General features: G+C 53.9%; 1 protein-coding gene across 1 annotated transcript; it reads left to right on the plus strand.

Annotated features, from left to right (window-relative positions):
- The first annotated feature begins 133 nt into the window (after positions 1–133).
- CHD5 (chromodomain helicase DNA binding protein 5) lies at positions 134–23,523 on the plus strand. The gene is given in 45 exon segments (XM_079326323.1): positions 134–274; positions 1,310–1,440; positions 4,315–4,494; positions 4,941–5,059; positions 5,549–5,787; positions 6,152–6,276; positions 7,335–7,458; positions 8,804–8,970; positions 9,051–9,269; positions 9,711–9,920; positions 10,001–10,212; positions 11,166–11,297; positions 11,796–11,904; positions 12,185–12,376; positions 12,462–12,662; positions 13,034–13,171; positions 13,588–13,709; positions 13,894–14,067; positions 14,730–14,871; positions 15,062–15,193; positions 15,618–15,735; positions 16,171–16,295; positions 16,648–16,879; positions 16,957–17,082; positions 17,217–17,280; positions 17,282–17,369; positions 17,371–17,388; positions 17,542–17,610; positions 17,613–17,718; positions 18,128–18,220; positions 18,597–18,685; positions 18,832–18,965; positions 19,162–19,306; positions 19,487–19,646; positions 19,772–19,851; positions 19,969–20,095; positions 20,390–20,497; positions 20,809–20,946; positions 21,181–21,289; positions 21,471–21,603; positions 21,796–21,991; positions 22,157–22,317; positions 22,410–22,524; positions 22,635–22,685; positions 22,909–23,523. Coding segments are annotated over 44 exon segments (5,874 nt in total). The 5' UTR covers positions 134–210; the 3' UTR covers positions 22,643–22,685; positions 22,909–23,523.
- The last annotated feature ends 1,702 nt before the right edge of the window (positions 23,524–25,225 follow it).

Raw genomic sequence — 25,225 nt, forward strand, 5'->3', positions numbered from 1 at the left:
TGGCGGCTGCGGCTCCGGGGGGCGGTTTGGGGGGATTTGGGGGGAGCGGCGGGAGGGGGCGTTGGCCGGGGGCGCGGCCCGGGTGTCGGGGGGTGTGGCCGAGGGTGTGTCCCCGCAGGGGGCGGGGCCGGCTCTCGCCATCTTGGCGCGGAGCGGCCGCGCCCGGCTCTGCCCGGCGCTCGGCCCGGGGCGGGCGCTGCCCCGCCCGGCATGCGGGGCCCGGCGGCCGCCCGCGAGCTGCTGGACGACGCGGACAATGAGGAGGACGTGTCGGGTAGGCGGCGGCGGCGGGCGGGGGGGCGCGGGCGGGGCCGTGGCATCGCTCCCCGGGTCGGTCCGGCCGTGCCGCGGGCGATCCCCGCTGTCCGCACGCCCCGGACCCGAGGCGTCTGTGCCAGGTCCTCCTCAGTAGCCGGTGCCCACCCGGGCGGTGCCTGGGGGCCGGCTGGTTCCCCGGGCTGGGCTTGGTGCAGCGATGCCCAGCCTGTCAGACCTAAACCAGCACAGCGTGAATCAGTGAATCATGGAAGCACAGGATGGTTTGGATTGGGAGGGACCGTAAAGACCATCCAGTTCCACCACCTGCCATGGGCAGGGACACCTTCCACTAGAGCAGGTTCTCCAAGCTGTGTCCATCCTGGTCTTGAACACTTCCAGGGATGAAGCATCCACAGCTTTTCCCTGTACCAGGGCCTCACAGAAGTCAAGTGAGCAATATGTCCTGACCACTCCGAAGTGGTGTTGCTGTATGAGCTCAGAAATTAAAAATAAAGACAGGCCTAAAGCCATGTGGAGACTGACAGGGATGCTCTGGGTTTGGGGAGATAGTGATGGGAAGGGGAGGTGTGCACTAGCATCAGTGCCTCTGCCCAGGGCTGTGTGTGTGCTGTGAGCAGCCCAGAGCAGCCTGGCAGCTGTGGCACCATTTTCAACATGAACTCTCCCTCTCTTCTGCTCTGTGTGCTTTTGTGAGCTCTGGGGATTGGAAAGGTGAAAGCCAAATGCTCCCCCAGTGTCTGCAGTCCCAGGTCAGCAGGAGCAGCAGTGCACGGGGTGTCCCCATGCCCATCTCTGAGAGTGCAGCGTGCTCACACCTCTGTGCTGGATGTGAGTGGCAGGAGGATCTGAGGCTGGTGCTGCTGGGCAAAACCCTTGAGAGACACCAGTGGGGCAGCTGCTACTGTGAGGGTCTGCAGGAGAGGCCACAGATGTGTCTTGTGGCCTGAGGCTGCTGCTCAGGTGTGCTCCTATGTCATGGTGTCCTGTGCCTGTGCAGTCTGTCCACGTGAGCTGTCCCTTTTGTCCCCAGAAGAAGATGATGGAGTGCTGGAAGGATTGGATGAGTTTTTTGCAGAAGACCAAGTTGTGGTACAGAAAAAGAAGAAATCCAAGAAGCTGAAAGATGGCAAGACTGCTAAAATCAAGAGGAGGAAGAAGGAGGTAACACTGCATTTTCTCATACTGGGCTAAGGCTCCTCAGCTGTGGTGCAGAGGCAGCAGCTCAGAGTGCTGCAAGCATCTCTTGGGTCTCTGTGGATGGCAAGAAGGGTTGTTATTGCTCATTGAGCATGTGCTCTCCCAGCCTTTGGAAGTGACTATTGCCCGTGGTGCCTCTAGCTTGGCTACTCAGGAGTGGCAATGTCCCCTGCAAGTGGTCACTGGGGAGCAGCTGAGGGGAGAAGGGTCACAGTGCCTCCTGGAGTGATGCAGGCACCTACCCCAAGGAGCAGCTCGGCTCTCGTGGGTATGTGGGTGTGTCCAGCAGTACTGCCTGGCCCTATGTGCTGAGGTCCTCCTGCCCACACCAAAATGCAGCATCTGGGGACAGCAGTAAATCATGCTGAGGTGGCTGCACCAGCACAGCATCCGAGGCTCATGTTCCCAAAGAGGGAGATGCAAATTGCCATGACTGGGGCAGGGCTTGGAGGTTTCTGTGGATACTGGTGTTGGCTGCATTCATTCCAGCTGTTTGCAAGTGGGATGGTCCAGGGTCCACCAGGACTTGGCACACTTAGGCCTTCTGTAGGAAAACAAAGGTGAGGATTTGTGTCCTCAAGGGAGTGAGGCTGCACTGGAGGTGTGCTGCTGGCTGGCACTGCTCCTGGAGCCTGGCTCACTGATGCTGTGCCACATGGGCTCTGCCTCTCACCATCCTGTCCCCAGACAGTGCTGGACACGAGGCCAGGAGCAGGCATCTTGTGCCAGCCCTTTTTACTGCCTAAACATAGACAAGCTGCTGGGATGAAAGAGTGAGCAGTGATGGTTCCTCATCCCCCTACTTCTCCTGCTGAAGCTGGGGAGAAGTTGCTCACCCAGCACAACTGGGCACATCCCCCCTTGCCAAGGCAGGGCTGGGTGTTTCTGATCTCCCCAGGACATCTGTAAACAGATTGGCTGGATGAGGTATGGCATTGGAGTGCTTGTGGTACAGGAAGAGTGTGATGAGCTGCTGGTTTAAAGACAGGTGATTCCATCCTGCACTGCCTCTTGCCATTGTGGCCCCAAGGAAGCTTGTTTCCATCTTGGCCATGGTGATGTTCTCCTTCTGCAGATACCACACAAAGCAGGCTCAGGCTCTCTGCCCCCTCTACCTCTCCCATTGTTAGGCACATTTTTTTCCCTATGTTTTCTGAGGGGGTAAAATAAAACACAACTCCAAGATATTTTCACCTGTGCCTCTTTGCTGTTGCTGCTGACCTGCCTGAGCCCTGCAGCTGTGTGTGCAGCTTGTGCTGAGCTTGGCTGCTGCTGAGCTGGGGGTGGGGAGGAAATAACAGGCTGAGAACCCCTGTTTTTTAATTAATGCCTTGTGTGGGCAGCTCTAACCAGGTTCTGCCTGGTCATCTGTCAAATCCAGGGAGAAGCTGGTGCTGGAGCTGTCTGTTGGCATGAAGCAGCACCCAGGCTGCCCTCGGGGTCAGGGGGCAAAATATAGAGGACCTTGAATGGGGCTTCCTTTTCCTGAACTTCTCAAGAGTTTTGGGGGCCAGTAATGAGCCTTACCCCTGCTAGGGGCAGTGAGGTGTGAGGCCGGTGCCCGTGCCCGCTGCAGTCCCCGGGCTCTATCGGGGCTGCCGTGCCGCACTGCCGCGGGAATTCGCCGGCACCAGCCGCAGTGGAGCTCCAGGCGATGCTGCAACCCCCCGGAAAAAATCCCGGGCTGTGGTTGGAACCTCAGCGCAGGCAGATGAAGGTCCTTGGCAGGGAAGGCAGCGGAGAGGGAGATTCAACCTGTACTGCAGCAGTTCCCATGGAAACCAATTATCCTGTGCCCAATTCCAGCTGTTCCTAACCCCGCTGAAGGAGAGGCGCGGGCTGCTCCGAGCCGGGAGGGACCGACGGATGCCGAAGCCCCGGCAGCCCCGGCGATCAGCGCCCGGGGCCGGGCGGGAGGGGCCGAGGGAACCGGGATCGGCCCGGGAAGGGCTGGCGGGGCTGGGCGCTGTCCGCTGTGCTGGCCCTGGTGCTGCTCGGTGCCCCCGAGGGACGGGGCGGCATCCATAGGGATGGGGTGGTGTCCATAGGGATGGGACGGGGTGGCATCCTTTGGGACAGGGTGCTATCTATAGGGACAGGGTGGCATCCACAGGGACGGGGTGGCATCCATAGGGACGGGGTGCTATCCATAGGAACAGGGTGCTATCCATAGGGACAGGGTGGCATCCATAGGGATGGGATGGCATCCACAGCGACAGGGTGGCATCCATAGGGACAGGGTGGCATCCATAAGGATGGGATGGCATCCATAGGGACAGGATGGCATCCACAGAGACAGGGTGGCATCCATAGGGACAGGGTGGCATCCATAAGGATGGGATGGCATCCATAGGGACAGGATGGCATCCAGAGGAGGGAGCCATGGGAACCTGGTGCAGTTCAACAAAACCAAGTGTGGGTGCTGCACCTGGATCACGGCAGCCCCCGGTGTCAATCTGGGCTGGGTGATGAGCAGATCGAGAGCAGCTCTGCTGAGAAGGACTTGGCTGTGCTGTTGTTGAGAGGCTGGACATGCCCTGGGCGTGTGTGTTGGCAGCCCAGGAAGTTACCTGGGCTCTGCCCAGCAGGCAGCCACACTCCTTGGGATGGTAATTCTGTTACCAGTCAGTGTAAAAATATTATAATAAAAATATCCCCTGGGCAGTCCCTGGCTTTGGCTCTTCCAGCACAGTGTAACCATTGAAGTCTGTTTTGTGACTGTGGGGAAGCAGAGTGCATCCATCCACTGCAGATGGGAGGTTTCATGTGAGAGGAAGGGTTTGTGGAAGACAGTGAAGTGGGGGCAGGCTTGTTTTTCACTGTCCCTTTCTCTTTTAGGGGAGCAATGATGAAATGTCAGAAAATGAAGAGGAGATTGAGGAGAAGTCAGAAAGTGAAGGGAGTGACTATTCTCCCAATAAAAAGAAGAAGAAAAAACTGAAAGATAAGAAGGAGAAAAAGCCAAAAAGGAAGAAGAAGGATGAAGAAGAAGATGACAATGATGATGGAGGTTTAAAGGTACAAAAGACTTTACTCTGAGCTGGTTTCTAGTGCCTGAAGCCAGGCTTGGACAAGGAGAATTGGGGGTTTCTTGAGAAACTTTCCTTGGGTTTGGCAAGGCTGAGGTTGCAGGTGAATGACTGGGACAGGAGAAGTTCTATTTCCCCAATGCTTATCTTGAGTGCAGGGAGAAGCTGAGTTTTTTGAGTTGTGAAACCTGCCAAGGCCTTGTATAGTGTTACATGGTGGGGAGCATTTGCATGGTGCCATGTTAATTTGTTTCTTGGGACTGCATAAAGTATTAATTTATTAAATGCTTGTGTGTGCTGTGTCACAAATCCCTGAAACAAATCCCTGCATATCACTGACTAGGGAGATATGGAGCACATGGCAGACCCAGCCTTGTGCTGCTCATCTGCAGAGCCATGAGTGTTTGTGTTCATGATGACTCTCTAAATCTTTAGGAGCCCAAGAGCTCAGCCCAGCTCATGGAGGAATGGGGTCTCGATGATGTAGATTACGTTTTCTCAGAAGAGGATTATCACACTCTGACGAATTACAAGGCTTTCAGCCAGTTCCTCAGGTAGGGAACTGTGGACTTGGTGGTTGAGGTTTGGGCATTGCTCAGATGAAGTTGTGAAGTCAATTCTGCATCACCAGTTCCTTGTCGCTTCTTCCTCCCAACTCAGTCCTCAGAACTCCATTTATTTGCAGGATTGACTCAAACAGCTGAAGCATTTGTTTTTCCTGCTCTCCAAAGCCCTGGTTTTTTGTGTATGGTTATATGAAAAGTTTCATGAGAAAAACAGTGCTAATGCATTTCTGTTTGTACTATGAGCCTTTCAGAGCACAGCAGTTATTTCAGGGAAGGGAGATCTCTGAGGAGGTTTAGGTCTGCCCCCCTTGCATATATTTGCTTAAGGAAACTCTGATTTCTTCTGCCTCTCCATGAAGCTCCTGCTGGGAGGTAGCGCTGCCGCTCTTCTGGGCTGAAGCACCAGCAGTGAGGGCAGGAGCAGACACACACCACAGTGCTGCTAACACATGGTTCTCCCTCTCCCCTGCCCTGCAGGCCTCTGATTGCCAAGAAGAACCCCAAGATCCCCATGTCCAAGATGATGACAGTGCTCGGTGCCAAGTGGCGAGAGTTCAGTGCCAACAACCCCTTCAAGGGCAGCTCGGCGGCGGCGGCTGCGGCGGCTGTGGCTGCAGCTGTGGAGACTGTCACCATTGCCCCAGCTCTCCCTGCCAGCCCCCAGCTCCCTGCCCTGCCCCCCGTCATCAGGAAAGCCAAAACCAAGGAGGGGAAGGGTGGGTGCCACTTGTGGGGGGCTGCTCCTGCTAGCAGAGCTGGCACAAGGCTGCAAAGCAGAAGCTTTAGCAAATGGGAGGGAAAAGTGGGTGCCAGAGGGGTGCAGCTCCAAGCTGCAGGTCCCCTTGTCCTTGCAGAGGTCTTTGAGAGGCATGTGGTTCATGAACCATGGCAGATCAAGCCTCTGGGTCTGCTGGATGTTTGGTAGTTTGTGGCAATTAATTAAGCTGAGCAGCAGTGGGAAAGGGGGGGATCTGACTTTGTGCCATGTTCTGCCTTGGGAAGTCACTGTTGCACTGTGCTGGAGGGTGATTTGGAGGACAATTTTTTGTAGACTACCAAACAAGTTTTCAATTTCTTAAGGTCCAGGTGTACGGAAGAAAATCAAGGGCTCCAAAGATGGGAAGAAAAAGGGGAAAGGGAAAAAGATGGCAGGCTTGAAATTCCGGTTTGGAGGAATCCCCAGCAAAAGGAAAAAGGGCTCCTCTGTAAGTTTGCAGGGCTGTGGGTCTGGGAGGGAAATACTGGGACAAACCCTTGTTGGGGATGGCACAGTCCTCCCATGTCAGGGGTGTCATAGCTGATCTGCACATCCACTTGCACCCATGTCCAGAATCACATTTGTGAGACTCGTGTCTGGCCACAGTTTTTGCTAAAATCACATGACCCTGTTTACTTCCAGCAGTGTGGGTGATAATGCCATCATTTCAGATTTCATTTGCAAAGGAATTCTTCAGGGCTTGCACTGCATCTGAACCGTATGTCACAGAGAATTCTGGGATGCTTTAATTGCATTAGCAGGGCCTGCCCACGGCATTGCCTGGGGTGCTGGAGCTGCCCAGCCAGAGCACACTGGGCTCTGCTCAGTGCACCAGTATCAGGCATGTTTCAAGGAATTAACAGCATTTTAAAGAATAATTTCCTTAGATAACTAGTGACTGGGGCTGGGGCTCTTCTAGGTATTGATAATATTGATCAAACCCCCTCATCTCACTGTGTCTCCAGCTCTAGTTCCCATAACACAGCCTGTTTGCAAGCACATCTGTGTGTTGAAGGTTGAAGGGCAGGAGACACTCATTTCTGCAGATTTTCAATCATGTATCATAAAAAATTCCTCCTGTGCTCTAGATCCACACATTCACCTTCCAGAGAGTCACAAAGAGCTCGGGGTGCCTCGTGCAGCTGGAGCCCCTGGTCAGGAGTGTGCAGGCTGGGGATTTACATGCTTGAGTTTGCTTGAGGAATTCAGATGAATTATTATGTTTTGATTCCATGGGATGCTGGGCCTGTTTTGACTCCTTTCATACTATGGGAATGCCAAGTGTGAATGCCTGCATGCGTGGACACAGGAGGGATGGCACAGCTGAAATGGGTGTCGAAAGAGAGAGAGGGAGTAAAGTTCTGCCAAGTGCTGTAAAAAGGACTCTTTGGATGCACATGGTGGGAGGATAGGGTTGTTCATATGCAGGAGAACAGTCTCAACAGTGGAATGACAACTGGGCTGCCAGCACTTGGGCTAGGTGTGCTTTGCTTTTTCCCTCTGCAGAGTGAAGAGGAGGAACGGGAAGAATCCGACTTTGACAGTGCCAGCATCAACAGCTCCTCCATGCGCTCCGAGTGCTCAGCTGGCCTGGGGAAGAGAGGGAAGAAGAGGAAAAAGAAAAAGAGGAGTAGGTCACCCTTTGTACTCTGTTCCTGTTTTGGATTCCCTGTTCAGATGGTGCTTCCCTGGCCCATGCAGCTCCGGGCTGTGTGTGGCACTGGCTCAGTGGGAGAGGATGTGCCTGTGCCTGTCTGTGTGGAGTGTGAGGTGCTCTCTTGGTGTCCAGGCCTTGCTGCTGGGGGCTGCAAGGAAGTTTCAGAATTTGTGGAGTTTTCAGGGAAGTGATTTTCTGAGGAAATCTTTTCTGAGGAGATCTTCTGAGGCAAGCTCCCAGCAGAGCAGGGCAGGCTGTGGTGAGACCGTGTGAAGGTGAGGGGTCCTTTGTGCAGTCAGGCAGGTGACAGCACTGTGGTAGTGATGCAGGGACAGGGAGGCACGTGAACCATGGTGGAAAGGATCTGTCAGGATCTGCCAGTGGCTGTGTGACCACATTTGTGTGTGTGTCCCTTCATCCCTTCCTGTGTGGATGCTGTGCCATGGCATCTCTGTCCTTGTGCTGCTGTGGAGAGCAGCTCTCTGTGCTGAGCACGTTGCCTTTCTGTCTTGTGTCTTTGTTTAGGATGAGATGTTTCAGATCCAGGTGCATCCTTTGGCTTCTTGGCTTTTCTGATGGATTTTTGTTTCCAAGAAATGGAAGGGCAGCTTCTGGGCTGGGGAATCAGTTAGGTTGTGACACTGGCCAGCCTCCCCATTGGTCAGTGAAGTTGGGCTGGCTGGCTGGCCCCATGTCTTGTGTATAAAGGGCATTGTCTGTGGTCTTGTGAGGGCCCTGGTGCTGGAGGTAGGCAGATCCTGCTGTGTGCTGGAGGAGTGGAGGGTCAGAGTTCCATGCCAGGAGTTTGTGGCTGAGCAGGGAATTGAGATTAGCTGTTCTGGCACTTGCAAGGCCTCGTTCCTCTCCTTTTCCCATCCATGCTGTGTCGAGAGTGCTCCTGCCTCTGTGCCAGGAGCCCTGAGGAAGAGCAGAGTAGTCCCAGGAGAGGAGTCCTGTCCTTGGCCGTGTCACCCTTGCATGGTGCGTTTGCAGCTGGTGCTGGTGCCTGGGGAGGTTTCTCTGACCGGCCTCCCTTGCAACTCTCCAGGTTCTGGCATTCTCCATTGAGAGCCTGAAGGAACCAAAGGATGATACAGTGTGGAGAGAGAAAGAGAGACAGAGGTGAGATGATGCTGTGTGCAAAGGTGAACTGTGGTGCTGAGGGACAGAGAGGCAGTGGGAATTAACAGGAGGGGTCTGAGGTGAAATGCTGTCCTTATTTCCTTAAGTGTATGCTAGAGGAGCAAGTGTCCCATTCCCTCCGGGAGAGCTGGCTGCTCTGCCACCCCTCTGACTGTCACCTGTCCCTTGTTTGCAGTCGAAGAGGGGGATGGGTACGAGACGGACCACCAGGACTACTGCGAGGTGTGCCAGCAGGGCGGGGAGATCATCCTGTGCGACACCTGCCCCCGTGCCTACCACCTGGTGTGCCTGGACCCCGAGCTGGAGAAGGCCCCTGAGGGCAAGTGGAGCTGCCCCCACTGTGTGAGTGGGGTGGGGGGTCTGTGGGAGTGGGTGGCCTGCGGGTGGAAACCCTCGATGTTACACTGGCTGTGCTTCCCCAGGAGAAGGAGGGCATCCAGTGGGAGCCAAAGGAGGAGGAGGAGGAGGAAGAGGATGGTGGTGAGGAGGAGGAGGATGACCACATGGAGTTCTGCCGGGTCTGTAAGGACGGAGGGGAGCTGCTGTGCTGCGACACCTGCCCGTCCTCCTACCACCTTCACTGCCTGAACCCACCGCTGCCAGAGATCCCAAACGGTGAATGGCTCTGCCCACGCTGTACAGTGAGTGTTACCAGCATTCCCATTCCTTACTCTGTCCCTGCTCCCACACCTGCCTGGCCTGCCAGTGGCTCTTGGCTGCTGCTGCCCCTCACAGCCCTGCCCTCTGCCCCAAACCCCTCTCTGAGGAGTGTTGCTGCCAGGTGCGTGTGCCTGAGGTCACAGGGTAGCTCTGGAAGGCTCTGCTGCCTCTGTGGTTTCCCTGTGGGAATTGCTGGCTGGCAGCTTCGTGGCCTGATTTCTGGTGGGGTGCCAATGGAGAGGGATGCCTGGTGGCAAGACCTGTCCCCATGAGGGGTGCAGAAGTATCAGGGACACTTCTCAGGTGCCCTGTGTTGGCAGCTGTTCACTTGGCATTGAGGGTCCCCTTCCTCCCGCCTGCTCTAGCTCCCCGTGGCCCCTGGCAGGGTCTCAAACTCTGTGCTCTTGCTCTTGTATCCCCAGTGCCCCCCGTTGAAAGGCAAGGTGCAGCGCATCCTGCACTGGGCCTGGAAGGAGCCCCCGCCAGCCCCGCTGCCGCCCGTGCTGCCCAGCCCGGACCCCGAGCTGCCTCTGCCCCCACCCAAGGTGCTGGAGGGGATCCCAGAGCGCCAGTTCTTTGTGAAGTGGGCAGGCCTCTCCTACTGGCACTGCTCCTGGGTCAAGGAGCTGCAGGTGAGCCCAGGTGGCGTTGGTGCAGAGCCCCTGCCCGGCTCCCTGCCCCTCGGGCTGAGCGTGGCTCCCTCCTGCTGCAGCTGGAGCTCTACCACACCGTGATGTTCCGCAACTACCAGCGCAAGAACGACATGGAGGAGCCGCCAGCCTTCGACTACGGCTCGGGGGACGAGGAGAGCCAGAGGGAGAAGCGCAAGAACAAGGACCCCCAGTATGCCAAGATGGAGGAGCGCTTCTACCGCTATGGCATCAAGCCTGAGTGGATGATGATCCACCGCATCCTCAACCACAGGTGAGGAGCCTGCAGGCAATCTGCCATCCTTCTGCAAGGCCAAAACCTTGCCTGGTGGAATTTCAGCTTCTGGCCTGTGCTGAGATCTCTGTTGCCTTGGAGATTTGCTCCCAGGGTGAAGCTGAGGCTGGAAGGGGATCCACGCTGCCTTATTTTCATTTCTGCTATGTTGCACATTAAAAATAGAGTTATAGCAGGTTTTCTCAAAGGTGGATGCACAGTGTTGTTCCATTCTTCCCAGTCATACAGCTTGGGTCCTGTTACAGCCTAACCATTCTGTAAATTCTGATGCTGTTGGGGATGGTGCTGAGGGGAAGACTTGGAGCATGTGTCCGACTCTCTTACAGAGCCTTGACATTGATGTTTCTTCTCTGTAGAAGAAAATGGGCTGTGCAGATGGGCTTTCTGCATCAAGTGGCTGGAGACATGTTTTTGTTGAATTTCTACATTTCAAGTGGCAGCTTGAAATATCAAGCAGTAGCAGCAGCTCTGCTGGAAGGCTGCATGGCAGGAAAGAACTAAAGCTGCCTGTCTGATTTTTATGTGAGTGTTACCTTGTCCACAAACAAGGCAGCTGGTTTCCCTGTAGGCACAGAGTCAGACTTGGAAGTGTGTTTATTCTGTTTTTAGTAAGCTGAACTTCCTAGAGTGGTGAATGCTGCAGGTGAGAGGGGAAGCACTGTTATCCACTGTTATCCTGGTGAAACAGGGAAATGAGGTTGTTCAGTGGAAAGAAAAAGCAGCCTGTAAAGCTTAATGGTTTGACACACTTACAGATGAACAGGCATTTCTGCTGGAAGTGTTGACACTGCTTTTCTACCTTAGCTTGGATGTTCTAGTCTGTAGGTGAAGGCAGAGGATGAAGCATCCAGCTTTGCCAAAGTAGATCACAGTGAGTTGCTCCCAGGGGATGGTGGCATTCACTGATCAGTTTTCTGTGCCCCATGTTACAGCTTTGATAAAAAGGGAGACATCCATTACCTGATCAAGTGGAAGGACCTGCCCTATGACCAGTGCACCTGGGAGATTGATGACATAGACATCCCCTACTATGAGAACCTCAAACTCCTCTACTGGAACCACAGGTATGAACCCACAGCCAGGGGAGCTGGGCAGAGCCAGGGCAGCCCGTGGGGATGACTGGAACAAGGGGGACACAGAGGTGCCCCCCTTTTGAATACATTGACACTGCTGGCAGTGAATTCTCTTCAAAGAGCAGTGGCCCAGCACTGATGAAGGCTGGCCCTCCTGATGTGCCATTTTGGGACTGCTGGGCAATCTCACCTGCTCTTTTGCAGGCTGTGCTCCCCTTCTTCTGTGTCTGCACTGCCATGACATTCATGGTCTCCATGGCCATACTGCCTATTTTGGGGGAAAACCACAATACTCTGAGTTTGCTGTTCTTCATTCTGGAGACTGTTGTGAGGGGAAAATCAGGGCCCTGTGAGTGCCCCTGCTAGCTGGGCCAGAAGAGCTCCTGTGGAGAGAGGGACAGTGGAGAGTGGGAGGTGTTCCTGTCCCTCAGCTCAGAGCTGAGAGAACAGTGACCCCCTGCCATCTCTGACATGTGCTGGCTGTCACAGGGAGCTGATGCTGGGGGAGGACACGCGCCCTCTGAAGAAGCTGAACAAGAAAGGGAAAAAGCTGAAAGAGGAGAAGCTGGAAAAGCCTCCAGAAACACCTCTTGTGGATGTGAGTGAGAGTGGTGGGGACAGCAGGGCAGCATGAGAACCTAGAGGTGTCTGTGCCCTTGTCCTGTGATGTTGTCCTCTGGTTCCTTTGGAGAACCTGTTTCCATTGAAAACTCTGCAGTGGTGTTGCTGTGAGGAGCCTGGGGGCTGGACTATGCCAGGGACTGTGTCTGTGTCTCCTTTGGAGCTGTTGGATGTTACAAACCTGAAGAGGGATGTGCTTGGGTGCAGGGGAAGGAGGGGCAGGTGGTTTTCACTGCTTGCCATGGCTCTCTTTTCAGCCTACAGTGAAGTTTGACAAGCAGCCGTGGTACATTGATGCCACGGGGGGCACGCTGCACCCTTACCAGCTGGAAGGGCTGAACTGGCTGAGATTCTCCTGGGCACAAGGGACAGATACAATCCTGGCTGATGAGATGGGGCTAGGGAAGACAGTGCAGACCATTGTGTTCTTGTATTCCCTGTACAAGGAGGTGAGTGGGGTGCCTGGCAGTCCCCAAGGTGGCCGGGAGCTGCTGGCTATGGAGAGAACAGCCTGGGCTCTGTCTCCCTGAGCAGGGCCACTCGAAGGGGCCATACCTGGTCAGTGCCCCCCTCTCCACCATCATCAACTGGGAGCGTGAGTTTGAGATGTGGGCACCTGACTTCTACGTGGTGACCTACACGGGGGACAAGGAGAGCCGCTCGGTCATCCGGGAAAACGAGTTTTCCTTTGAGGACAACGCCATCCGGAGCGGGAAGAAGGTTTTCAGGATGAAGGTGGGAGCTGAGTCTGTGCCTGCCCCATCACTTTACCTGTCAGTAAGAAGGGGAGAGCAGAATTTGACCTGGAGAGGGAGGCTGGTTAGGTCCCTGATCAGCTGTCCCACAGAGAGAAGCTGGCATTGTTTACAAATGCTGGAGATTTGTGATGAGCTTTACAGATTTCTGCCAGAGGTTTTCTATTTCTATAGTCTCCTGCTTGGTTCTTGTGCTTGGGTGTTCTACTAGCACAGCTCAGCCCTGCTGTGGGCTCTGTGCCAGGCAGTGAAGCCCTTCTCATCTTGGATCACATGCAGCAGCAGCAAAGGTGGAGGCTGTCCTGTTTGCTGCTCACTTATCCCAGCTTTTCTCTCCCTCTGCTCCTCCAGAAGGAAGCCCAGATCAAGTTCCATGTCCTGCTCACGTCCTATGAGCTGATCACCATTGACCAGGCAGTGCTGGGCTCCATAGAGTGGGCATGTCTGGTGGTGGATGAAGCACACAGGCTGAAGAACAACCAGTCCAAAGTAGGTGGCAGGCATTTGTGAGTGATTTTTTTTTTTTTTCCTCTGTTTAACATCCTCTGGCATTAAAAGCCCTCCAGCAGCTGGAGAGGCAGCAGCCTGGCTGCCTGACCATCCTGAACAGGCTATTGTGGAAGGGAATTGATCCCTCTCTCTCCCCTTTACCTGAGGCTCAATGCAGTCTCCAGTGATGTTCCCTGTCCCTGGTGACAGGGGAGGAGACAAGTGGTGTGACCCAAGGACACACAGGATTGCTGCCTGTGCTCAGTGGGAATGGCTGGGAGCAGGACATGCTGGCACCCTGCTCTGCATGCCCAGCATGGGGGTCACTGCTCAGGCTCCTCGTGCACCCTGCAGAGTCCCACGGTGACACATTGGTTCCTTGCAGTCCTTGTCATCCAAACTTATTCCTTTTTCAGTTCTTTAGAGTACTGAATAGCTACAAGATCGATTACAAGCTGCTTCTCACAGGGACTCCGCTCCAGAACAACTTGGAAGAGCTCTTCCACCTGCTTAATTTCCTGACTCCAGAGAGGTTTAAGTAAGTTGCACTTACCCAGGCCATCAGGGTGGCTCCTTGCTGTGCCTTTGGTGCAGGCACACGAGCATTATCTCCTCCTGTGCCCCGAGAGCTCTGCCCTGGTTTTAACTCATAAAGCAGCAGATCCCTTTGCTTTCACGTGCCCCTGTTGCTCAGTGCCATGGGGGTCTGGCTGCTTCCACAGCAACCTGGAGGGGTTCCTGGAGGAGTTTGCAGACATCTCCAAGGAGGACCAGATCAAAAAGCTGCATGACCTGCTGGGTCCCCACATGCTGCGGCGGCTCAAGGCCGATGTGTTCAAGAACATGCCGGCCAAGACGGAGCTGATCGTGCGGGTGGAGCTGAGCCAGATGCAGAAGTGAGTAATTCCAGAGGTGTCTGGCTTCCCCCAGCATGGTGAGGTGTCAGTGGGGATTGAAGGCCTGGGACCTGCTGCAGGAAAAGTGGGAGTTCCTCTGTGTCTCACCAAGGGGTGTGTTCTGTGTGGTTGAGCTGGGCTCTGTGCAGTCCTGGGGGCATGGGAGGCTGGCAGTGTGGCTCTGCTGGCTCTGGGGGCATGGAGTAAACACTGAGACTGAATCTCCTTCTCCCATTCCTGGCACTAGGACATGGTCTGTGCTGTTGGTGTACCTGGGTCACCCTGGAGTGTTGCTGCTGCCCCAGCTCTGGTTCTACTAGGCTGACCTGTTCAGCTTCAGTGGCATCTCCTGCAGCTCAGGGCACCTGCAGGAAGGGCCTGTCACTTTGTTCCCACCTGGGGGGCAGGAGGGCTTGACTGGCACCCAGCAGAGGGGGTGGTGGAGATGCTGTGCCCCTAGTCCATCCCACTTCCAGGGCTGTGATTTGCCCAGAGCAACTGGAAAGACCCGGCCCTAGGTGCTGATTGCTTTTAAAACCCTCCAAATGTCCCTTTTGCATCTCCAGTGACAGTAAAGGGGTTTAATTCAGTGCCTTTCTGTTTGTGCCAGTCCCACACCTGCCCCAACTAACACAGTGTCTGTCCCATCCCCACTCCTGTAGGAAGTACTACAAATTCATTCTGACGAGGAACTTTGAAGCCCTGAATTCAAAAGGTGGTGGGAACCAGGTCTCACTGCTCAACATCATGATGGACCTGAAGAAATGCTGCAATCACCCCTACCTGTTCCCTGTGGCTGCTGTGGTATGTGCCCTGCCTTTGCACCCTTGGACATGTCTCAGTGTTGGGGGGCAACTGCTTCCATCATCCTGCTTTGGTTAACACTGTGGGTTTCATACATGGACTTCATTTTTTGTTTTGGATATGCAAGTGAAGTTCTCCATGGGGTTAATGTGGGTTGTCCTTGTGGGCACTGACCATGCTGCCTTCACAGGAGGCCCCTGTGCTGCCCAATGGATCTTATGATGGGAATTCTTTGGTCAAATCTTCTGGGAAACTGATGCTGCTCCAAAAGATGCTGAAGAAGTTGCGGGATGGGGGTCACAGAGTTCTGATCTTCTCGCAGGTGAGGGCAGGGAGGGATAATAATTAATGTTTTAAGGATTTCTTTTAAATTATGTATTGGAAATTTGTGCTGGGAACAGACAGAAATAGGTAGAATAGCTGGTGACAGCTTCTCCCCCAGGCAGCCAGGGCAATAATGGTGGAAGGGCTGTGTCCCAGCTCACTCCTGAGGGAGTGCCTGTCATGTTTAAGAGCTCTGTTAGCTCGGGATAGAAAGGAGGTGACAGTCACAAAGCTCTTCTTTGGGGAGGGACAGTCAGACACGATTCCTTCCTGCTGGCAGAGTTGCCTGTGGAAGATGAGATGTGAGTCTTGCTGCTTTGGCAGCTGCCTGTTGGCTGTGCTTGCTTTACTGACCATGCTGGGGCTGGGCGGGTCCCCAGGGGTGTTTGGCCATGCAGACCCTCTCATGCCTTGCCCTGTAGATGACAAAGATGCTGGATTTGCTGGAGGATTTCCTGGAGTATGAAGGCTACAAGTACGAGCGGATCGACGGGGGCATCACTGGCGGCCTGCGCCAGGAGGCCATCGACAGGTTCAATGGTACTCACCTTCCTGCCTGGCTGAGGGTGGGCATGGGGGGTGGCAGTGTGTGCCCAGCAGCAGGACATCTGCCAGTGTCCAGGGCGTGTGCCACACTTGCAGGTCTGGTGTCCTGTGGAACGGTGGGGGCTGCTCGTGCTGTGCTGTTAAACCCTTGAGTTGGTTCCCACAAGGAGCCCTGACTGTGCCAGCAGCTGTTCAGCTGAAGGGGCTCCTGCCTTTCCCTCAGCAGATGACAGAGCTTCCCCTTTGCTCTGGAGTTGGGTTCTGCAGTACCTGGTTCCCAGGGAACAATGTGTTTTCACTCCTTCCCACCCCTGCCTCTTGCTTGTCAGCTTCAGAAGCCATTCTGTCCCTCTGAAATGGTGCTGCTCCTCTCTGAGCTGTGTTTCTCTCTGTCTCACCTATTCCCACCTGTGGGTTTGTCGTTCTCAGCTCCTGGGGCTCAGCAGTTCTGCTTCCTCCTCTCCACCCGCGCCGGTGGTCTGGGCATAAACCTTGCTACGGCCGACACTGTCATTATTTATGATTCTGACTGGAATCCCCACAATGACATCCAGGTTTCTGACTTTCCCTTTTCCTTCCTGTATAGTAAGTACCTGTCTGGCTGTGCCCTCTCTTTGCACACCCTCACTGGGATTTCAGTATCTTCTCTTGAGAGCTGCTGACACTTTCTCCTGTGTTTGTGGGTGTTTCTGCTCATCATCCCTTTCTCACACCCTCTGGCCTCATCCTGGCCTCTCTGCAGCTTGGGAGAGACCTGACACATAAAACTGGCTCTCCCCTGTGACATTCTCACTTCTTCCTCATGCTTGTTGAGGAACCGTGTGCCTCTCATGGAGGGTGAGCAGCATGGCCTCGTTGTCCATCTGGCATGGTGCCACCCTCACCAGCCCCGTGCTCTGCCCGCAGGCGTTCAGCAGAGCTCACCGCATCGGGCAGAACAAGAAGGTGATGATTTACCGCTTCGTGACCAGGGCCTCTGTGGAGGAGCGCATCACCCAGGTGGCCAAAAGGAAGATGATGCTCACCCACCTGGTGGTGCGCCCGGGGCTCGGCTCCAAGTCAGGCTCCATGACCAAGCAAGAGCTGGATGACATCCTCAAGTTTGGGACAGAGGAACTCTTCAAGGATGATGTGGAGGGTGAGGTGGGAATGCTCTGTGTGAGGCAGGGCCCTCCCTGAGCTGCTGGGGCTCAATGTTCTCTCCCTGTGCTACAGGCATGGTGTCTCAGGGACAGCGGATTGCCATGCCGGATGCTGTTACCCCCTTCTCTGACACACTGTCAACAAAAGGGGGTGCAGCAACTGCTGGCATGAAAAAAAAGCATGGTGGCACCCCACCAGGTGTGTAGCCCCTCTTTGCTGGGGTAAATCATAGCCCTCTCTATCCCATTGACCTGACATCAACTTTCCTGGCTTGAGAGCAGACAGTCCAGCACCCTGATCTGTGCTGCTGTTGCCCTTGCTTTGCTCTGCAGGTGACAATAAGGATGTAGAAGACAGCAGTGTGATCCACTATGATGATGCTGCCATCTCAAAGCTTTGGACCGAACCAGGATGCAACTGATGACACAGAGCTGCAGAACATGAACGAGTATCTCAGCTCCTTTAAAGTGGCTCAGTATGTTGTGGAGAGAAGAGGATGGTGTGGTAATGTGATCAGTATCATGGCTTACAATCACCCCTTTGCACATCCCTCCGTGTTCCTCTGCCTCCCTCTCCTGTCCCTGTGAGTGCTTGGCATGGGGCAGGATCCCCCCTGCTCTCTCTCTGTGACTGTTTGAGCCCCTTGTCTCTGGACAGGAGGAGGTGGAACGGGAGATCATCAAGCAAGAGGAGAATGTGGACCCTGACTACTGGGAGAAGCTGCTGCTGCGCACCACTATGAGCAGCAGCAGGAAGATCTGGCCAGGAACCTGGGGAAAGGGAAGAGAATCCGCAAGCAGGTCAACTACAATGACACCTCTCAGGAGGACCAAGGTACAGCCACAGGTGCTCAGCTCCTGGCCAGGCTCACAGGACAGACAGAGCTGTCACTTGGCATCTCTGCAGTTGGTAGATTGCCTGGATCTGTACTTCCCAGATTCCTAAACTTTCCAGTGTAGAAATTTTCAAAGATTTTTTTTTTCTTTTTATTTGTTGGTCTGTAAACTCTTTTTTTGCTGGAAGAATCTAGGAAAGATGTGTGTGGGCAAAATATTTCAAATTGGGTTTTTGCTGCGTAACAGAATGCTAATTCTGTAAAAGCTGAGAATGTGATTTCCTCTTGCTGTGTCCCTCTCTCCTGCTGCCTGGCAGTGAATGCCTGTAATAAATACCCTCAAGCAGACATTCTAGCACATCCCTCCCAGGCAGGGTCTTTTAACCTGGCCTCCTGTGTGTTCTGCAGAGTGGCAGGATGAGCTCTCTGACAACCAGTCAGAGTATTCCATTGGCTCTGAGGATGAGGATGAAGACTTTGAAGAAAGGCCAGAAGGCCAAAGTGAGTTGATGTATTTGATACTCCCTGGGATTTGGAAGCATCAGGAACGTCTGGGTTAGAGGCATCTGTTCAGGGTAGTGTATCCCTGCTTTCTGTCAGGCGAGGAGCTTTCCAGGGCAGGGAAGGCAGCCAGCTTCTTGGCCTCTGCAGGATTGTGGTCTGGTCCACCATGAGGACCAAGCATGGTCCCCCTTTGCCTGGGAAGGGCAGAGGAGTGTTCTGGCCTGGGCAGTGGTGGCTGGGGGGGGCCCTGCAATCTGGGCAAATGCTCTGGTGGCTTCTGCTCCTGTCAGCAGGGAGGGCAGGAAGCCTGGGGCACATGAGGTGTCTTTCCTTGCTGCCTGGCCCATCCATCACTGAGGCTGCTTGGCTCTAGGTGGCAGAAGACAATCCCGGAGACAGCTGAAGACTGACAGAGACAAACCTCTCCCTCCTTTGCTGGCAAGAGTTGGGGGGAACATCGAGGTGAGCCTCATCCAGAGCATGGCCAATGCTGTTGTGCCCGGGCTGCCTGCAGGCTGGACATTAGTCCTGTCCAGCTGTGAAGCTCCAGGATGCCACATGCTGCTGAGGCCACTCTGTGACCCCAGCCATGCCTTTGCTCCCTGCAGGTTCTGGGCTTCAACGCCCGGCAGCGCAAGGCGTTCCTGAACGCCATCATGCGCTGGGGAATGCCGCCCCAGGATGCCTTCAACTCCCACTGGCTGGTCCGGGATCTGCGAGGGAAGAGCGAGAAGGAGTTCAGGTACAGAGGTGCAGGCAGGCAGGCAGGGTTGGCAGCCTGCACCCCTTCACTCTGAGCTCTTTTTGGGGAGTGTCTGTTTTGTTGAGATGGAATCTCTTGTGCCCTTCCTGGCTGTGAGACTTCCCTCCTGCGTGGGTGACAGGGGATCATGTGCTGGGTGGAGCAGGCCAGGACTGAAGTGTGGCTTCCCTGGCAGGGCATATGTGTCTCTGTTCATGAGACACCTGTGTGAGCCCGGGGCAGACGGTGCTGAGACCTTTGCGGACGGCGTTCCTCGGGAGGGGCTGTCGCGCCAGCACGTGCTGACACGCATCGGGGTCATGTCACTAGTAAGGAAGAAGGTGGGTGAGTAAAATTATGAATGGGCCTTTCCAGGAATGTTCTGGAGGCTTTTCCCAATGGGGTGGGTGCAGCAATCCTGCTGTTCTGTCACTCTGTGGGTGAGCAGCCTGGACACGCCGAGTCCCTGGCAGCAGGAATGTCCCTGCTCTGTTTGACCTGAGCATGTGTGTCTGCCCCAGGTCCAGGAGTTTGAGCATGTCAATGGGAAGTACAGCACCCCAGACCTGGTTCTTGAGGGCCCAGAGAGCAAGAGATCCAGTGAGGTTGTGTCTTCAGATCCCAACACACCTGTTCCAGCCAGTCCAGCACACACACACACAGGACCAGGGGCCCTTGCAGGTATTCAGGGGGTTGTGGATGGGGTCTGGCTTGGGAGGGAGGTGGGCCAAGACACCAGGAGGTTTTGCAAGTGCTTGACCCATCAGGCCCTGCTCAACAGCTTTCTGATTTTGCTCTTCCAACAGACAAAATAGAAGCACAACTGGGGTTCCATGAGGAAAAGGACCTGGTGGAGCAGAAGCCCAGAAAGGTGTCCGACAGCCAGGTGAGGTGGCTTTATTCAGCATCCCCTCCAGTTTCCCCTGCTCTGCCTGGGAACTTGGGGGGTACTCTCTAGGGAAGGGAGGACTGGCCTGATCTGGAATGGGTGCTTGGCATTTAGGTGCCTGCAAGTGCTGAAGGGGAGAGTGAAGAGCACCCAGAAAGCTGTGACAGCAAAGAGAGGCCAAGGGAAGAGAAGCAAGAGGATTGTGAAAAGGCTGAGCCTTCTTCTGAGCCCCTGGTGAAAGGTGAGGCTGCATATCTTCTCTATGTTGTCAAACCTGCAGAACTTCCTGAGAAGTCAAGTTGTAAAGCATATGAAATGGTCATTTTGGAGGGACATTTGTTCCTCCAGATGTCTCAAAGAAGAGGGAAAACTAAATGCATTTATTTGATAAAATGGAGAAGAATGTTCTGCTTGAAGTTCTTTGAGCATCTTGAACATACAAACAATATAGTTACTTCACTCTAAAAGGGAAAGTCTGTCTGGATGAGTAGGTTTTTCCCTGAAGAGCATTTTCCATGTCAAGCATTTCTTGTAGGCCTGTTCCTTTCTGCAGATGAGGGAATTCAAGAGCAAGAGAAGCCTTTGGAGAAGGCGGAGTTGAGCAGCAGCCCAGGGAAGGGGGAGGATAAAGAAGTCAAACCAGGTGAGGCATGAGGCTTTGGAGGGAGAAGAGTGGGAAGAATTCCCAGAGTGAGGCCAGTGCCTGGAGCAGTGAGAACATGCCCACAGGGTGGTGGCAGAGATGCCATCAGCACCAGCACCACTGGTGCACAGGAGCCACGAGTGAGAACAGGACCCTGTTGGATGGGCACTGCCTGTACTAACAATGGGAACTGCTGGGAGGGGTTGGTGGCATTTGCAAGAGTGACTGGCTGTTGATGGGGCAGGGGTGGCACCAGAGGTTTAGTGGTAGAGCACAATTAGACAGGCCAATTCCTTGTGTTTTCCAAGCAGAGGATGGCAAGGAAGAAGAGAAGGAGCCAAGTGATGCCCAGCAAAATGGTGACAAAGAGGAAGAGGAGGAAGGAAAGAAGGATGACAGAAACATGAACTTCAGATTCATGTTCAACATTGCTGATGGTGGTTTCACAGGTAGGAGAGAAGGTGTTGGCCCCTCCTGCAAAGCAGCTGCAGAGGCTCTGAACCTGTTCAAGAAATGTGACCCTTGTCACGGGCTGTGGATGGGCTGATGCGTTGCTAGCAGCAGCAGACCTGGGTCTGCACTGTGCCTGTGGTCCTGGGAGGTTCCATCACTCACATGCTGTGCTGTGATGTGCAGTCTGGCTGCCTCACCAGGCTGTCTCCCTTCTGCTTTTGCTTCCACAGAGCTGCACACGCTGTGGCAGAACGAGGAGAGGGCTGCCATGTCCTCTGGCAAGATCTACGACATCTGGCACCGCCGACATGACTACTGGCTGTTGGCAGGAATTGTCACGTACCCTTTGACCTGGCAGAGCAGAAGGCAGCGAGGCGAGAGAGGCCTCTCTGGGGCTGTGGGAGCTGGGCTGGTGCTGCAGTGATGAGCAGGGAGAGGGTTTAGGGCCACAGTTTGGCTGTGGGGTGGTGGGCAGGCTGCTGGCTGGCTGGTTCTGCCCTTGACATTTCCCCCACACCAGTCACGGCTATGCCCGCTGGCAGGACATCCAGAATGACCCACGCTACGTGATCCTGAACGAGCCCTTCAAGTCAGAGATACACAAGGGGAACTACCTCGAGATGAAGAACAAGTTTCTTGCCCGGCGGTTTAAGGCGAGTGGCAGGTCCAGGGCTGGTGAGTCCTTATCGGTGGGAGGACCAGAGCAGCACCCAGAAACCAGGGGGGAGTTTGCCAGCATCTTCTGTGAATGAAGCGGGGAGTGGACTTTCTGAGGGGCTCTGTGGTTTACTGGTTTATAGTGGGGCAGGGTCTGGTCCTGAATCCTTCCCTGCTGCACCTGGCAGTTGCTGGAGCAGGCCCTGGTGATCGAGGAGCAGCTGCGGAGGGCGGCGTACCTGAACATGACCCAAGACCCCAGCCACCCGGCCATGGCACTGAACGCACGGCTGGCAGAGGTGGAGTGCCTTGCTGAGAGCCACCAGCACCTCTCCAAAGAGTCTCTGGCTGGGAACAAGCCTGCCAACGCTGTCCTGCACAAGGGTGTGTGCCTGCAGGGCTGGGGGAGTCTGCTCTGAGGCTGGGAAGGGTTCCCCACCCTCACTAAGATGTCTCCATCTTATATTCTCTCAGCCAGGAGCTGCTTGCTCCTCTCAGCTTGCTGGGTCTGGCAGGCATCCCCCCAAGTACCTCCTGCTTTCCTTGCAGTGCTGAACCAGCTCGAGGAGCTGCTGAGTGACATGAAGGCTGATGTGACACGCCTGCCCTCCATGCTGTCCCGCATCCCGCCCGTGGCTGCCCGGCTGCAGATGTCAGAGAGGAGCATCCTCAGCCGCCTGGCCACCCGTGGAGGGGACCCAGCTGCCCAGGTCTGTGGGGACGGGCACAGAGCCCTCACTGAGAGAGTCATGGTCAGGTCAGGGTCGCAGGCCCATGCCTTTTTCCTTCCTTGCCTCCCCAGGGCTCCTTTGGCTCTGCCCAAATCTTCAACAACAGCTTTGGGCCAAATTTCCGTGGTCCTGGGCCAGGTGGAATTGTCAACTACAGCCAGATGCCTCTGGGACCCTACGTGACTGGTAGGTTGGGGTTTAGCTCTTGGGCACAAAAATTCAGAGGGTGGATTTGGGCAGTCCAGGAGTGCTGCCAAAGGACAGTAATGAGCAAGGTGTTTCCTCTGTCACCACAGATATTTAGCAGTTCCCACGATTTTCCCCTGCAGCTCCCACTCCTAGCTGAGGTAAGGTTGCACTTGCTGCTCTCTGTGCTCCGTTTGCTGGGGAACATGATGGGGTGGGGGGACTAAATGGAGGCTCCATTTTCTCTGGCTGCAGCCTCTGACTCAAGCAGCTGCAGTGGAGGTGGAAGCAGATGCTTCCTGCAGCCCCTCCCAGGTGGGGTTGGCATGTAGGGAGGGTCCAGATTTGGCTGATGGGCAAATCTTCCCTCCCTTCTTCTTGCAGCAGCCCTGAGGGACAGTCCCCTGTCCCTGGCCATGGTGGGGAAATTGTGCCAACGTTGCCTGCGTGGAAGAGAAGCTGCTGCTGCCGCACTGTCCCGCTCCCGCTTCAAGTGTGCTTTGCCTGCTGCGGCCCCCGTGGGAGCGGCGGGGCCGGGGGTTTGTGTCCGTGTATATTTTTTGCACTTTCTTATTGAAGACTTGAAAAGTTTGTCTGGGCAAGGTGGGCTGAGGGGAGGGAGGGAGGGCTGGAGCTGCGGTGTTCGTCTGGTTGTGTTGGCAGGTGTGGGGGTGAGTGGAGGCCAGCGGTGCCGTGTCCCAGCCAGCTGTGCTCCCCAGCCTCCCCCTAAGGGTCTCGTGGTGTTTGAGCAAGCCCACGCCTGCTGCTGCCCTGCTGGAATCCCTGGCACTGCTGTGGTGTGGCTGGGGGTCCACATGTGCCGGGTTTGGGGCAGGCAGATGGAGGGGAGGTGGGTGGGACAGAGGGGACAGCTGGAACTGGGATGGGGATACCTGGAGCGTGGTGACACCGGCAGCCGTAAGCAACGCCCCTGCATCCGCTTCGTGCTCTGTGTGTCCCGGTTTCTGTTCTGTGTTTTAATAAATCCTTTGGGAAGGACGCAGTGGAGTCTGGCAAGGGAAGGGATGGTGGGGTGGCCTCAGTCTTGTACCCCTGTTGTCCTGCACATGTGTCCACAGAAGCAGACACAGATTCCTACACACACACACGCATGTACACAGACACAGATGTGCACCTGGAGACACAGGGACAGGCACACCTGCACAGACAGACATGAATGTCCTGTGTATCTGCACTGATACTGTTATCTCTGCATGAGTGCACAGATATGTACATATGTCTACATCACCCCCACAGGTGCCTCTTCATATGCAGCATGTGTAGATCTATGTACACACGTGTAAATATACACAGGACTTTTAGATCTCTCTCTCTCTATATATATAGATATCTTATATATATATATCTATATATATATTTATCTTTATGTGAGCATACACAGCTATAAATACTGATTTATTTAGGTACTGCTATGTGGGTGTGTATCTGTACTTACACACCTGTATATTTTACATGTCTATATAATGTATTTGTGGTTCTAATGCATGTGTATTTGTGTACATATATACTTGTGAGTGTGTGTGTAGACACAGGTATGGGTAGATAAGGGATGTATGTACATAGGATAGATCTACACATGGTATGGATGTATATTTACAGAGGTGTATATACTCATACAGGTGTAGATGTATCTATATATCACATCTCTTTATCTCCATATCTGTATGGCTATATAGGTGTATTTATCTTTGTGTATGTGTATACAGGCACACATGGATTTTTTAATTTTTATACATTTATGCATAAGTGTAGATATAGGTAAAGGTATATAGCTATCCTAGACAGACACAGTATATGTGTGTTTATATACATATATTTGTTATTTCACACATATGTATGAATGTGCATGTTTCTGTTTGCACACAAAATCTGATACAGTTCTATAGAACAGATGTACATGTATAGGTGGATGTGTGGATGTGGGAGGGGTGCACACTGACTCAACCATATACAGAGGGGAGCTCTGATGTCATGAGTGGGGTCAGGAGAGACCCCCCCCTAGGTCTGTACATGCAAATCTATAGTGGGGGAGTAGGTGCAGTCAGATAAACACACACAGTGCAGAGCTCTCACAGTGAGCAGAGCTCACAGAGCTCACACCACATGCCCGTAGTGCACAGAGCTGAGGGTCTGCACATACATTTGCAGTTTTTATGTGTGCACAGATAGAGGAAACTGCATGTACATGTATGTGGATATGGATACATGCATATAGATATTGGCAAAATGTTCTGCACAGAGTATATAGAGCTATAAAGAGATAGATACATTAGCTGTAGTTATATTGTTCTCTCTATAGAGATATGTATCATCTCTCTGTATCTATCATACATGTATCCATACATATATACAGCTAGACTTACAGTTATATATATGTAGCTATAGCTATATCTAAATTACAAATATCTATGTCCATGTGTATATATGGCATATGTTTATAGATGTGTATAGTTTTTAGATTCATATAGCATGAGTGTATAGTTAAAGAGCTGGATATGGATATAGAGGCATCTACACATATATCTGTATATAAACATCTATCTGCATAGACACACATTTTAGTACATGCCAGTAATTTTCATGTGTGCATATATCTGCTATAGCAACATATTTACATGAGTATGTACACATCTGTATGTTACATATATATGGATCAATACACAGAACCATGCATGTCTGT

This window comes from Erithacus rubecula (genome assembly GCF_903797595.1).
Source record: "Erithacus rubecula genome assembly, chromosome: 24".
NCBI lineage: Eukaryota > Metazoa > Chordata > Aves > Passeriformes > Muscicapidae > Erithacus > Erithacus rubecula.